This window comes from Buteo buteo, chromosome 21, assembly GCF_964188355.1.
Source record: "Buteo buteo chromosome 21, bButBut1.hap1.1, whole genome shotgun sequence".
In the NCBI taxonomy this organism is placed as follows: domain Eukaryota; kingdom Metazoa; phylum Chordata; class Aves; order Accipitriformes; family Accipitridae; genus Buteo; species Buteo buteo.
The window spans coordinates 12,711,888-12,727,670 of record NC_134191.1 but is presented as its reverse complement, the minus strand read 5'-3'; the positions used below and the strand labels follow the sequence as shown (position 1 = coordinate 12,727,670).

Sequence of the window (15,783 nt, the reverse complement as noted above, 5' to 3'; positions counted from 1 at the left end):
TCGGGCGGGGAGCGGCTCGGAGGCGGGAGGGCCGGGTGAGCCCAGAGGAGGAGGAGGGCGCGGCGGCGGGCGGCTGTCGGTGCGCGGCTCTTGCGGCCTCTCCGGGGTGGTACCTGGCGAGGGCGAGAGGCTCAAGATGTCGAGGAATGTAAGTGCTGTTCGGGCCGGTCCTGCCGTCGCTCTGCGCTGCGTGTGGCGGTTCCCCGGGTCGCTCCCCCGGGGTGGCCTGTCTGAGGCGAGGGGCCCTGTGCAGCGGAGGGTCCGCTGTCACATCCCGCCTGGCGTCTCGGGGTGAGCAAAAGAGAAGCCTCGCCTCCTCCCTTGGCTACGTGTGCTAAAGCTGCTTCTTCGTTGTTCCCCGCAGCTAGTGTACATACAGATAAACCCCTGGGCTTTTATGCTTTAATGTGGCGCTGGCTGGGACAGCAATAGCAATTTTGTTTTAAACTATCTCTTTTTGTTGCCCAAGATGCAATTATTTTAAAGTATGCAGGCACTTTTCCACTGGTGAGGTAAAACGTAACTTGTTATTTATAGCTATGTTTTAGCTGGCTTGGAATTCAGGAGTATTACTCAATTTGTCATGGCCTGAATGCGGGGTGTGGACACCAAATAGGGAACCTAGAGACAGACTGAAGAAAGCTTGAAGGAACATGTTGAACCACTATCATAGAAATTGTTTTTTCCATCAGGCTTGAGTTTTATTTATTGACCATATTTCTGGTATCAAAAGTGTGATGAGGCATTTAATAAGTGTGGGAAAGTTTTGGTCAAAGGCAAGAGGTGCTACTCTGTGAAGCAGCAGTATTAACAAAGCTAAAAGACTGATTTTGAAACAGAATGCCTTCCCCTTTCACACAAATATTGCATTTTTGGTTTATCTCCAACAGTTCTCTGACACTGGCAGCAGAAAAGAACATGTTAAAATCACAAGTGAGTCCAAACCAGGGTTCCTGGAGAGGCTCAGTGAGACTTCTGGAGGCATGTTGATGGGACTTGTGACATTTCTTCTGTCTTTCTACCTTCTTTTTACCAATGAAGTAAGTAAAATACTGTCAGTGTTCGCACACAGTTTAAAATGTCACAGCTGAAGTGACATTCAACTAGTTTTGCATTTATAGGCTTAGTCAAATGGTCGTGTTAAAGCTTTATTACTTCATCCATGAGAAGAGGACGATATGTCTGGAGATCCTAGTGCTTATGCTTGGGATATAACAGAAGAGTGAAATCACAGGGCCACAGATAGTATTTCTGTAAAACTGAGTTTAATAGAGACAGTGGCAGTGTGTGATGAGAGATGAGATTCAAAACTTGTGAGCTGATGCAGAAACAGGCTGTAGTATTATTGAAAGAGGGTTGTGTGACCCAACCATATTCCAGCCTTCTCTCTTTCTTGGGATAATATAAGGTGCTCACTTCTAGTGTTGTTATAATTGCGTTAAAGGAATTCATACTCCATGTTGCAAAATCGAGGGCGCTAATTATTCTCAGCGTTATTTTATGTCTCGGGTTTAGATCGAAAAAATAATTAAACTAAGCAGGGAGTCCTAACACCCTGCTGTTGCAAACATACATGCTTTTGGCAGTTTTGGAGTGGGGGAGCAGAATTCTGTGAATTTTCACCTAAGACTACCTTTTATACCTCTACAAGAGGAAAGAGAACTACTCCCAGTTTTGGTGACTTTGCAGGAAAAACCACACTGTAACATAATGGTAAGGTAAGGAAAGCTTCTGCCATGTAGTTGTATGGGTCTATGGAAAAAGGACCATAACTGGCACAATTTTTGCAGTTATTCATGAACAACAAACAAGGTAGGAGATGTAGAGCAATAATTTTAGACTCTTGTAGGAATAATCTATGTGTGTTTGAGGAGCTTATTCAATGTTAATGGTCATGCTGCATGAATAAGAAGTACTGCTCCAAACTCAGTCAGACAAAGAGTGTAGAAGTACAAGTGTGTTTCAAGAATATGACTTGAGGCTGAATATACAAGCATTCCTTGTGGTCTTCAGAACACTTCTCTGCTAACATTTTTCACAAAATACTGCTGTACCATTGATTCTCCACAACTTAATTTTGCTTTTCTTGATTGCAGGGACGAGCTTTAAGGACAGCTAAATCTCTTGATGAGGGACTTTCTCTTGTGATCCCTCTTGGTAGCATCCACAGTGTGTCTCAGCAGAATGAAGGGAGATTGGTGCACTTAGCTGGCGCTCTGACTACGTCTAAGGTAAATAAAATAGTATCTTGAAGATACGAGTATTTTGAGCTTGGAGGGAAGGAAAAGTCTTTGCCAGTTAAAATTATGTTTGATATCCAGGGAGAAGACATACAGCTTCTTTCCTACTCTGTAAGCATTGCCGGCTACCACCCAAGCTTTGGTTCTTGGCCCAGAATCGGGGAGATGCTGTACAGCCTTGGTCTCCCTACTCCCAAGCAACACGCTACCTCTAGCTGTGTTTACCTTCCCGCTGCCTTTGGTGGATAATTTCAATTCCCCTTTGTATAGGGAACCTGTTGTGTATTCATGATATTGTAAAGTCTTTAGGCTTTTGCAGTACAGAGGCTCTGCAAGTTCTGACTTTTCAGTAGCAATGTCGTTTTCCGTGGTCAGTCTGCAGAAGGTAACACAGCACGGTAGCTTCCAGTAAAATAAAACCTCCCCCTGGTTTAAACACTTCAGCCTACATACCATTAGCCAGCATTTCTGGTTTTATTCTTCACTATGGCAATAATTTTTGGTGATGATTCCTCAGGTCAGATTTATTAGTGATGTAAAGAGATGCTCCTTTTTGTCTTTCATAACATTTATTCTATATTCAATTGTGTGTGACATAGTACTATGTACAGTGAGGTATGTAAATGGGTTTGATAATAAAAGTACAGTGTTTGAGTTTGTGAGGTAACGGCTTTTATATTGACTTGTATTTTCTGTTTTTAAATAGCCTTTGTTTGATCCCAGCTATGGGCTCTCCATCCAGGCTGTCAAACTTAAGCGTAATGTGGAAATGTACCAATGGGTTGAATATGAAGAGTCAACGTAAGTAAAAGAAATCTTTAAAAGTTGTTCATAAAGCTGTTGTATTAACAGGATCCCATCACATATTTTTTTCTCTCCCCACCCCCAAAGAAAAAAAAAAAAAACAAGTCTTTACAGCAGGAGAATTCTAGAGCTCTTGTGGTTTTTTTAGAGCATCACTTTAATTTCCTTGGAGATGTCAGGTCTTGTAGATGCTGCAGAATTTGCATCTGATAAAATTTGGGTAACATCCAAGGCCTTTTATCAAAAGTTTCCACTTCCTGATTTTGTATAACTTCATGGGGGGTTTCTTGGCCTCCATGCTACAGCTGTCGTTTTTTGTTTTCATTATTGTTGTCTGATGCTGGGCCACCTCAGAGCCTATTGATCTATTTTCTGTCATATGTGTTGTCAACAGAATTCAAAGATCTTTACCAGTTTATGAAAAAGAAGGAAAAAAATAGAAGACACTTATCTTTTCCCCAAAGACTTAGTTGATTTCTATCCTTTCTAATATTCCTAAAGCTTCTTTTTTTAATTGATGTACTTTCTGCCTATCAGGATTTCTGTAACTCCACTCCCATAATACTCCCTGCCTGCTAGTTGATTAGCAGAATCAAAATCACTGTCTCACAATACTTGGTTCTGAATTTTTTCAAATAAAACTTCATAATCCTCTTTTTCTCTTCATATGCTAAGCCTTTCCTGCTGCCATTCTCTAAAACTTGATCATGTACCCTCAAGCCAATTTTTTTTCCCTGTCCTCAAAAAGGAAATACAAAAAGATTGTTGCTGAATCCGGAAACTTCATCATATTTTCCCTTGGCTATCTTCCTTTCTTTCACAATGACAATGATTTACTTGTTGGGTTTTTTTGGTTGGTTGGCTGGTTTTTTTTTAAATTTCCCAAAGGGGTCTTAACTTTTGTAGAAAAGTAAGTGAACCCAACAATTTCAATTATGAGACCCAGAATAAACTCTGATAAACCCATTGACCCAAAAACTGCCTGGTTGATACCTCCAGCCTAACATACACTAGAGTATTTCAAAGCAATTAAAAAACCCTATTGTATCCAATTGAATCTAGAAGTCAGATTCTTTTCTCAGACTTGTGGACACTTGACACTTTTTGGCTCTTGACTATGAGGGAAATCTCTTCAGTTCTTTGGTACTTTATACAGGTGCAAATTGAAGTGCTCAATTAAACCAAGACATGATTTCTCGATTATTAGACTCTGCTGCCCCTTATCCTTAATAATCAAAAGCCATCATTAATTTCTAGCTGTGAAAGTAAACTGTAAATATTATTTGCTTGAGAGACAGTCAGATTAATTTATAATAGACAATATTGCAGTCTAGGTACCTTTTCAAGGGGATTTACAACATTGTAATGAAATGTTAGCTACTCTGCTAATAGTTGCAAGGAGAAGGGGAAAAACATTTCTGTTATTATTAATAATTCCACTGACAGTAGTATAAAAGTTATTAGCTACAGTGTAGGTCTGACTCCCCAGAACTCACGTTCCAAATGTCTTCTGTGTCATACAAAAAAAAATGTGAGAGGTAGTGAAGGTGTGAAAAATAACTTCTCAGTTTTAACATGCTTATGGTGCAACATATGTAAACAGGTTGTTGATTTAGGTCAGTTTGTCTTACTGTCTTTAATACTAGTTGTTCCACATTGATGTAGTCAACACCTTGTTGGCAACATGGGAATAAAAGGGTTGTGGCTGTTCAGCGTTTGTGTGTAGTTTTCTCATTGTACAGAGAATCTATGTGTTCGGAATAGGTAGTTTGGAGAAGAGTTACTTATCTTTACAAGTTTGTGCTGCCAGTGAGCTGTCTGTGCATTTCATTTGTAAAGTGTATTCTGCCCTGAGCCAGGGGTGTGTGTGCACTGTTTTGGTTCTCATCCCACTCTTTTTCCCTGCAGTGAATATGAAGAGAATGGTGAGATTAAGAAAGAGACAAAGTATTCATACAGTAAGTTGATCTACAGAAAGTCCCTTTTCTTTTATGTATGTAACTTTGGACTTTTATGTGTGTGTATTTTGATATTTGTTGTAAACCCTGTATTTTCTTGTTGGGAAAGAAAGGAATTTGAAGAAATAAGCAAAAATTCTGTTTCCTAAACAAATGGCAGGACCTCCCTTCCTTGAGGTAATTGAGGTGAAAGGAGGTGTGCTGTTAGCAAGCAACTACTACAGAAAGTCTTGTCTTGGAACGCCTAGAGGTTCAGAGCAGCATCTAGAGATAGGATGCCCTGGAGATAGGGCCCATAATTTCCTCGGTGACAGCAGATGGGCAGAAATGGGAGTGTGTTCAAAGCTATGCCTGAGATTACTCTTCAGAAGTGGAGTAACTGGGCATATGTCAGGCAGGAGCAGAAGAGAATAGACAGGGAGGAACAGTGTAGCTCCAGCCTGTAAGACAGCCTGTTGAGAATCTGTTTAGGTGTTGATACCAGCTAATGAAAACCACCAGCACCTTCTGATGTGCGCTGTGGCTCTTGCCAAATGCTTTTTTGGCAGGAGCAGAACTGAGAGCATTATTCTGATCTACCCAGTGGCAGAGAAATACTCTGAGTCATCGTATATCTGGAGATTGGTCTCTGCACTTCATTTATCTCTGATTAAAGCACATGGATGTGTAACGTGGGTGTGCAGCAGTTTCTGGGTGTGATCATAAAAATGCCCCAGGTCAGTGAAGCATGGGACACTGCAGCATGGGGATACATAAGGAGCAAAGCTAGTGGTTGTGAGCTGTGAAAAACAGCCTTACAGTGGCAGGGAACAAAAAGAAATGCCATTAAAAAAAACAGCTGCCCTCTCAAGTTTGATGGATTCTGTCCAGTAAAAGTCTCTGTATTATTAGATGTGGTGGGTTAGCCTTGGCTGGCAGCCAAGGGCCCACACAGCTGCTTGCTTACTCTCCTCCTCAGTGGGACAGGGGAAGAGAGTGGGAAGAACAGGAATGAGAGAGCTTGTACGTTGAAATAAAGATAGGGAGATTCATACCAATTACCATTGTGGCTAAAACAGACTCAATTTGGGCAAAATTAACTTAATTTATTGTCAACTAAAATACTTATTTAATTACTGATTAGGGTGTTGGCAAAACGCATTTTGCTCTCACCCTTTCCCAGGCTCAACTTCACTCCAGACTACTCTCCCCTTGCCCCCCGCCCTTGTTATCACCACAGATTACACTCACTCCCCTTAGTGGGGAAGCAAGCAGTGCAGGGGGTGGGGGTAGGTTTACAGTCAGTATGTAGTGGTTTCTCTCTGCCACTTGCCTTTTCACACTTTTCCCCTGCTCCAGCATGGACTCTTCCCATGCTGCAGTGAATATCTGCTCTGCTGTGGAGCACCTCCTCCTCCTCTGTTTTTTGGTGTTCTCTCTGTTGTTTCTTACTCCTTTTTGTTCCCTCCCTTCCCCATTTGGTGTTTTCTGCCCTTTCTTAAAAATCTTTTCACAGAAGTGCCCCAGGCTTCACTGATGGGCTCAGCTGTGGCCTACAGTGGGTTCAATATGGAGCCAGCAGCATCCAACACAGGGCAGCCTCTGACCTCTTGCCACAGAGACCACCCCTGCAGCACCCCACCACTACCAGAATCTTGCCATGTTCTCAATACACTAGAATATCCCTTTCAATGGTACCTACGCCACTGTTTAACCAAACTCCCTTTCCTTCTTCTCCACACCTTCATGGAAGTAGAGTAAGCTATATTTAATATGGAAGCTGCTCAAAAAAGGGACTCTAGTAGGAGTTATAAGGAGCCTACTGGGGTCTGTTCTCGGGATGTGGGAAGGCTGCTGTGGCCCAAACAAAGGCAGCATTATGCATTTTTGACAGTGGCACATACAGGTAACACCGCTATCTGTTGCTTGACTACACTGAAATCTGCTAGTTCCAGCAGAGCTCGCAGCCTTTCCTCACAAAATCAGATTATTCCCAAAGAGTGGAGCCAGGAATCAAAGCCTGATCATGGAAGATGCCAACAGCAAAGCTCCCACTGTGCAAAGTTGAGTTACAATTTTATCCCTGAAATCCTTTTTTTTTCCTAATCCTGCCATTCCTTGTTAATATGCTAGGAGGATGGATTTAAGTATCAGTACAGACTATCACATACATACCTTCATGTAAACAGTGTTACTAGAAGTGTAACTTAGAACTGATTAATTGAGAGGTATCTTCAGTAACTAAGATCTGAGTGGCAATTCTTCCTGTCTTTTCCTCAACCTTCATATCATTTTCTTTAGATACTGAGTGGAAATCGGAAGTTGTGAACAGCAGAAACTTTGATCGAGAAATTGGACACAAAAACCCTAGGTAATTTACCACCTGGCACAGTCCCTCTAGATTCTGTCACTTTATCTGATCAAAGATCAGAGCTAAATGACTAATCTCCATGACACAGTGAAGTGGGTGGAAGCTGTTGGTCTTTTGGTAGTTGGGAGAACTAAGGCATAGAGGAATTAGAGAGCAGTTCAAAGCTGCCTGGTGGAACCAGAATTAAGCTATCTATTAGTAATGGCTGGACATCAGGCTATTATTATATTACCTCTGGACCATGTGGTCTCCATGTAGGAGAACCTGAATGGGTTCCTTTCTGACTTTTACTCTCTGTTAGTGCAGTCTATTACTAATTCCTTCTCCTATTATAAGTACAAGGTTAGAATAGCAGACATCCCATGAGCTTTTCATACCACTTGCGTGCTGCTTTTTCTAAGCTAGCATGCATGAGCTCACAGGCTTATTTGTGGCAATTGCCCATATATAATTTATATATATCTCATCTGCAACATTTTAGTTACACTACAATGTGCCATTTTTAATGCTAAGTTTTAGCTTGCTTGTCATTCTTACAGCACCTGCTTGCTCCTTAGGATGCAGGATGCCATCTGGCAAAAAACATTATGTGTGAGTGAAAAATACAGCCAGAGAGGTAGTAGGACCAGGATTTCAATAAAAGTTCGAACTTTGCAAAATATCCAGAACTTTGTTTTGGTTCTGTGTGCTGCAAATACACTGCCCTTTATTGGGAAGTACTACTTAAGGAAGGAGAGCAAAGATCTATGTGTTTTTGATTGTAAGTCCCAACTAGCAGACTTGTTTAGATGAGAGACAATAGAAAAAAGCATGCACAGATAACATACCTGCTTTGTCTCTCCTCCCCATGCACCCTTTTTGTTAATGAAAATTCTCCAAGCCTTCTCCAATAAATGCAAATCTCCAACTGAGATTAAGAAACATTTTTGATTTAGTGCTATTGCTGTACATAATTTAAAAAGTCCTGCAGCTAAGAACACTTCATCTAAGTGTATTGGTACAAACCAGGGAGACTGAACATGACTGTGGTGGATCCTTGTGTGAGACAGCACAGTGTATGCAGACATGCTGAACTTTAGAATTGATGCCTAGCATTAATAAGACTATTTTAAGTGTATACTACATGTCATCTTCTTTCTGTCCATCCGTCTTTATCTTTTTATGTGACTTAGACATTTGTGAGAATAAAATCTGTTGTTTACTGCCAAGGAGATTTTAGTAGTACTACTTATGAGAATGAAGTCAAGTCTGTAAGTAAAGGATTCCTGAGTTTGGAATTTAATTAACTTGGCCATGATGTAGAAGTACCTTTATATGGAGAAGGTTTACGATCTAGGTTTCTTAATTTAGCAGGTAAGACCTAGCAGTTGACAGCAGAAGCTAGATGCATTCAGGCTAGAAATAAAGTGCATTTATGAGCGTAGTTAAATGTTGCAGGAATTCATCTAGGAACGTGATTAATTCATTGTCACTCAAAACCTCTATATCAGCGCTGAACAGCTTCCTAAGAGCTGAACTCTTGTTTCAGCCCATTATAGGTTCAGTACAGAAAAAACTAGTGAAATCCTATGGTGTGAATGGAAGGTCAGGCCAGGGGGTGAGACAGTCGTATCTTGTCTTAACTTATTTTAATGGCTCCAACATTATGAAGTCTGGACACAGTTTCTTGATGGATTTTTTTTTCACATCATGACAGCCATTTAGCTCTTTGAGTTTCTCCTGACATTTGACATGGTACATTTTATGGGCTGTATATTACATACTGCAAATCAAGAACTTGATCATAATTTTGGGACTAATCAGGGACTCTCTCTGTTCCTCAGTGCCATGGCTGTGGAGTCTTTCACTGCTGTTTCTCCTAACGTCCAGGTTGGCAGCTTTGTTCTTTCCAAGGGTAAGGATTGCTTTGTACTGGCTTTGTGTCTGCTGTTGCATCAGCAGTGGACTTTGGTTCTTTCCACAGTGGTGGTCATTTCAAGTGATAATCAGGAAGCTAGCCAGCAAATTGGCTGTTCCAAGTTAGACACTGGACCTGAGCTTGATTCTTTATTCTGCTTAGGTCTTGTGGATAAAATTGATGACTTCAAGCAGTTGAGCTTGTCAAACCTTGAGGATCCACATGCTGATGTTACCCGAGGAGGAGATTACTTTTACCACAGCGAGAACCCCAGGCGTCCAGAAGTAAGATGAGAAAGATAAACCAAAGCAGTGATTACTATTATGTGAGAAAGAAAGTTAGGGCATGTCCCATTTCTATTTAAATATGTAGAAATTGGAGTGCAGACCATCACGTAGGATGACGCCCTTAGTACAGTCCTTCAGCATGAGTCCTTCTGTTGCAGGAAGCTTCTGATCCTGCTTCTTTGTCTTCTGTTTTCTTGAGTCTGCCATGCTTTTAAATGGAAAGACACGGGATGGTGCTGGGAGGTGGGTTCTACCTCTGCCTTGCTGTACTGAACGGAGTACGATGAAATAGCTTGTTGTCAGCTTGTGCTGCCTGCCCCCCTCTGCCAAAAGATGAAATGACAAAGGATGAACATAGGTTCTCATTGGTGTTAATGTGCTCCTGCAGCTACATCAGAGGGGGTATTGCAAAACAGCATTTGAGCTATCCTGTTTCGGCTATCAACTAGGCCTGAAAAAAGTACAGCTTGGAAATCATTCTGGATGTCCTCTGGCTTGACACAAACATTCAGAAAAAGTGTTGATACATAAAAGGAGTTCCCGTACAGAGTTGTCTTTCCTGTGATTCTCCTTTGTAAAGAAATCTTTCTTGATTTCCAATATTCTCTTGTTTCATAGGTAGGAGACCTTCGTGTCTCATTCTTCTATGCAGGTCTGAGTGGAGATGACCCCTATTTGGGCTCTGCTGATAAGGTGAGTCTTCAGCTGTTTCTGTATTTTGAAAACTCTGTTCCCAACTCAATAACCAGTAAATATCTTTCCCGTTCTTCCAAGGTGACTGTGATTGCTCGCCAGCGAGGTGATCAACTGGTTCCATATCATACCAAGTCTGGAGATGTCCTGCAGATTCTGTACCCTGGGGAACTCTCTGTGGAGGTGAGATACCACACTGTACTAGTGAAGGGGTAAAACTGGAGATGGTAGTGCAGAAACAGCAGGGGAATAAGCTCATTCTTCTTCAGACCTGCTGTAGAGGAGAAGATACTTGGTGTAAACATTGGCTTTTCTCTCTCCTTTTTCTAGGACAACGCATTATAGCGTGTGTTTGCCTTCCAGGTTTCTGCATGTTCTTTGCATTGCAGTAAAATGCCATGCTTCGCCCACTAGCAGTGGGATATAATTTGGCTATAGTTATTCCTGATTTTTTTTTTTTTATTTTAAAAAGGAACTGTGGCTAAAGTAGCTATATATTTATCTTTCTAAAATCCCCTTCTGTTGCTGCTGAACATCCTTTGCTTCAAAGGCTGTTTCTGTGCCTTTTCATTTTGCTTTTATTTGCTCTTTGGTAGTTTGCCACTTACGCATGCAAGTACATGCTTTTAAAAAGATCATATGTTAAAACAGTAAAAATAAGGCTTTAATTAAACAAACCGTAGGAGCTATCCTCTCTTCAGCCTCTAATAACAGGAGTTTAGGCTTGTTTGAAATGTTTATTGCTGTTCTGGCTGAGAAAGAACCTTGAGGCAGAGCATTATGCTCCAATAAATCCTGCATGCTCCAGCAATTTGGTGATTCATTTACTCCTTTTAGTAGGTTTGTTTCCATTAATGATTGTTTCATGCCCTGCTGCAAAAATCCCAGATGTCAACAATTTATAGGAGCTCCCAAAAGTAGTTAAAAAGGCTTTTGTTTTGAGTAGAAAGAGAGTAGCAGTAGAGTCAGCTCTCTGCTGTGAGCTCTGAATCTTCATTAGATAGAATTTTAGTTCTTTGGAAATTAACTCAATACAAATGAATAATTCATAGAGTACTTGTATGTACAAGTAATCAATCAGTCATACACATCTTTTCACATTAAGTGCTTTATTATGTCTTAGCCATCTTCATGTGTATGTTTTATAGAGCCAGAGGGGCACACAACCCATTTTGAAAAAATCTTACTCAGAATTCTTGCAACTTCTTGCAAATAGATGCTTTGCTTTGCCTGATGAAGTACACACATACCTTTTATCTTTTCTTCCCTTCATACTGCTTGCTTTCTTTCATATACCTTTCCCTCAGCCATTAGTGGATATTGTTGCCTTTTCTCTCTTCCTCCAAACATAGTGAAGTCAGATGGTTCCTCCTTTATTACATTTACTTATTAGTATTTTATTAACACAGTAATGTTGAATGTATCCATTTGCAGCAAAAACTGTGTGCTTTCTGCCTGTGGTTATAGCGTGTTGAATGGTTCTTGTTTAGCTGTCTTAGTTTAGAAAAATGTTAGTTTCCCTTGTGCTGCACTTTGAAATCTATTGTAGTGGGCTGTGATACTGTGCAAAAAGGCCCTGCAGAATGAGCTGCAATGCATCTTCTACAAGAGAATTTGTACTCCTACAATGCTGTTGGCTGTGATTTGCTTATAATACATTGGAATCAAGAGGATCTTGAAAGAAACTGAGAAACAGGCTGCATGTAATGGTGTTTGCTTTCAGGAGGTGTTTCAGAAAGAGCATGAGAGTAACACCATGAAGACCTGGGCCCTCCGTGCAGCAGGTTGGCTGACAATGTTTGTAGGCATCAGCCTAATGACCCGAATCTTTTACACTTTGGGTAAGTTTTTTACAGAAATGTAAAATGATTTAGAAATAGGATCATAATCCCTAGAGAGTCCTCTCTTGCTCATCTATGGAATTCATTCATTTGGAGGTCAGGAGGAATCTGGTTTGAATTCAGATTGGATTTGATCTGAAAGTCACTGTAGGCAATTGCAGGTAAACAGGATCCCAGAACCAGATGGCTGCTTTGTGAACATTAAAAGAAATTATGCAAATATCTATTGCCAGTCTCAGAAGATCCCAGCCCAGTGCTTACCAAAATCAGAAGCCGAAGCACATGTTGGGCTGGTTCTTTCAAGTCTAACTCAAGGTGCTGCAATCCAATTACTTTCTACACCCATACACAAGTGGTCCCCCCTAACAGGTCTTAATTACTAGTTGTATAGTAACATATCTTTGTTATCTGGTTATTCTACACTACTGTGAACAGACAGCAAAGAAAGTTTTTGTTTATCCTTTTAACATAGAAAAATGTTGGAATAAAAACTTACAGAAAAGCAGGATGTGCCTCAAACTTATATAAACTCCAGACATCAAAGCTATTGTTTGCTTTGTAGCTGTGATCTCTTCTTTTTTCTTATTTATTTATCCATATACATGCTACTGCAAGATTTATTGTTGCCAGAAATTAATTTTTATGCTGGCATATTGTATCAGTTGCCCTAGACTTGTTCCATAGCTGCAAGGCTATCAGTCTGCTCTGCCTCTCAAGCCTTGGACAAGACTTCAGACTTAATTTGAGATTACTTCCTGTCTAAAGAGATGAGGATAGCATTGTCTTAGATGTTTAGCTGTTCCTTAATTATCAAATGCCTTGAGGATACTCTGCTGAAATGCCTTATCCAGTTGTCTTGATAAATAATTTGAGTCTGTCTTTTGATTGCAATGATTAGCGTGCAAATCCTAGGCGTGAATAAGACTTCCTTTTAAACCATCATCTTGATCCCTTGTTTAATTCTTTCTGCAGTGGACTGGTTTCCTGTTGTGAGAGATCTGGTTAACATTGGATTAAAAGCATTTGCCTTCTGCGTAGCCAGTTCGCTGTCACTCCTGACCATCTCCATTGGCTGGCTCTTCTACCGCCCGCTCTGGGCTTTGCTGATCGGGTTGCTCTCTGTAGTTCCAATTGTGGTTGCGAAATCTCGTGTTCCACCAAAGAAGCAGCAGTGAGAAGGAGGTGGTTGGGTTTTGCGCTGCATGCTGGTTAGAAACTTCTCAAGTGCATTTCTGTCCCGGTTACTGCAGAATGCTTACAGCATATCACAGTTCAGCAGGGTGCACCAAGAGTTGGGGAGGGGGCTTGAATGTGGTAGTTGACACATGTTATCCATGAAGAATATGACTATAGGATGCTGTTTGTAGGAAGTCAATGACATCGACTTTAGGGAAAAAGCACTTTGGAGTGTCTGTACTGATGGTAAGTTAGTGAACAAGCAGATTTGTACCTCTGACCACTTACTAATTACCCCTGATGTGAGAACTGGCAAGTGCTCGCTGGCAGGTGGGGCATCTTGTGTATCATGGAGAAAGTGCCAGCTTCATCACATGGACTGTGATTAGATATCCTTAGGAAATACGTGTGTGTACCTGCCTCTGACAAACCCTCCCTCTGCTGCCTTTACCTATGTACACAGTCACGCACCCTTCTTTGGCTGATGCATTTGGAAGTGTATGTGTTCAAAGGAAAAACACAACTTAGTCAAATTTCACACAATACTTAGGTAAAATGTATGCTTTTGGACTGAGTTTCAAAGTAACTTGAAATAAGAGTGGCCAGGTTAGCAGTGCTCTGAGGTAGGGCAGATTTGTCAGAAAGCATTGATTTCCCCCAACTTTTAAAAAATCTCTGAAGTTGTTCTTGGTTAAGCATCCAAAATGGTAGCGTGGACTATACCATTGCATAACTATTTCAAAAATTTAACTTCAAATTGCACTTACTTAAGGGGATACTCAGAGGTCACCAACCTTTAAAAATAAAACCTGCTGCCTCAAAACAAAACTAATTTTTACAATTGAATGTATATTCTCTATTTGTTTTTTTTTTTTGCTGTGTATACTGTTTCTTTCTTGAATTTCACTTAGTAAGGACAATGAACGTACTCTGTGAAATTAAATAATGAAAACATTTTTGCCTGATTATAGTTCATAGACTTTAGTAGCCTAAATTTTCAGCTTTATATTGTTAGAGGAATGCCTTCTTTTAGTGTTGTGATGGCTCATGTTTACGTATTTCTGCTGTAACCAGTACTTGAGATTAGAGACTATCTTGTACTGTTTTTAAGTCTCTTTCCATCTAGCTAAAGTCTGGCTTCCAGATGTGCCCTCCCTACACTACAGTGTGGGTTTTTTTCTGTAAGTATACACAAATCAGTACAAAAATAATGTCTTCATTTACGAAATCCAGCTATGACCATCAGGGGTGTTCCCCATACCAAAGGAACTTAACTTGAACATACATAGAAGCAAACGCTTACTACAAGTGGTACTGAAAGAGAGATCTGAGTTAAATTTTTTGAGAAGTAGTAATTACTTTATTAGCCTTAATTCTTTTCATTCTTCTGGTATTTGAATGCTGTCAATTCAGTCTCATGGCTTGGTTCTGCTGGTAAAAGCAGTAATAGTGAGTGAAAGATTATAGGAAGTGCAAGTGGTCTCATGCGTGCAGCTGACATGCGTGAGCGATACTGCGCAGTCTTCTGCTGCTCACTAACACCAACTTTTGCTCCGTGAATAAAGAATTGCACTCCACTGGGGAGAAAAACAGGTGTTGGACTGCTGTTTTACCAATGATGCAGGAAACTAACCAGCATTATGGTATTAGAGATGAAGATACAATTTTCTACAGAAGTGCTGAGCTTTTGTATATTTAATAAAATACAATTTTCAAAAGGTTGGTTTGTAGGCTTCTTTTTTTATTACATTTACATTGCACGTTTCATGTCCAGGAATAGTGTCCAGGTACACGAGGGATTAGTTTGTAGGTTCCACATGAACTAGTTTTCTATTGTTAGTTGAGATAAATGCACAGCTGGGTTTTGTTTATCCTGCAAATATTTCTCCATTTTGGGAAACAAGATCCTAGTAACAGAACAGCTGCGATCTATCTGGTCTATATACTTCTGTGTGATGAAAGGCTGATTCCAGCCTACAGGGGTTTTACTCCCCATTACTGACTACTGAAGTAATAGTAACTTCCTTGCCTCCGTTAAGATTATTTGAAAAATATGATGGTTCAGCCTTACTGGATACGGCCTTTTGTATTTTTAAAGAGACTGGGTGTTTACCTATGCACTCGACAGCTGAAAATACTTTTGTCTTACATGCTAGTGTGTGCACAGGATTGACACAAAATAAAGTAAGACTCCTTTCACAGACAGGAACTTCATTGTTTCCCAGGCCAGGTGTGGTGGTGGAGCCAAGGCTTGCTTTCATTGCAAGTACACAACATTTCTATAGAAACAACTGAAGCAGTATTTCTCTTGCTTCCTTACCAAAATCTGACAGAACATGTACCTCATCTGTCAATCATCTTCCCTTTCTGCATCAGTCTCCCTTACAGTAAGTGTATTTACTCTTTCATGTGTTGCATGCTTAGGTTAGGAGAGCTGGCTACCTATGGAGCTGAGGGGTAGGATTCTGCCACCTGAAGGTGTTATTGTCTCTTTCCCCGCTGACTATAAATAGTCATTACGCTCATAACGTCGTGTA

General features: G+C 40.6%; 1 protein-coding gene across 1 annotated transcript; it reads left to right on the top strand.

Moving 5' to 3' along the window:
• Position 1: 1 nt before the first annotated feature.
• TMEM43 (transmembrane protein 43) lies at positions 2-14,966 on the top strand. The gene is made up of 12 exons (XM_075052656.1): positions 2-148; positions 891-1,040; positions 2,097-2,231; positions 2,947-3,041; positions 4,953-5,002; positions 7,283-7,352; positions 9,176-9,246; positions 9,412-9,533; positions 10,155-10,229; positions 10,311-10,412; positions 11,953-12,070; positions 13,043-14,966. The coding sequence occupies exons 1-12, from the start codon at positions 137-139 to the stop codon at positions 13,243-13,245; spliced, it is 1,203 nt and encodes a 400-aa protein (XP_074908757.1). The 5' UTR covers positions 2-136; the 3' UTR covers positions 13,246-14,966.
• The last annotated feature ends 817 nt before the right edge of the window (positions 14,967-15,783 follow it).

Excerpts from the sequence above, each read along its gene's own strand:
- TMEM43 (XM_075052656.1), top strand. Across the intron at positions 5,003-7,282 it reads AGAGACAAAGTATTCATACA|ATACTGAGTGGAAATCGGAA; the intron begins GTAAGTTGATCT and ends CATTTTCTTTAG. Across the intron at positions 7,353-9,175 it reads ATTGGACACAAAAACCCTAG|TGCCATGGCTGTGGAGTCTT; the intron begins GTAATTTACCAC and ends TCTGTTCCTCAG.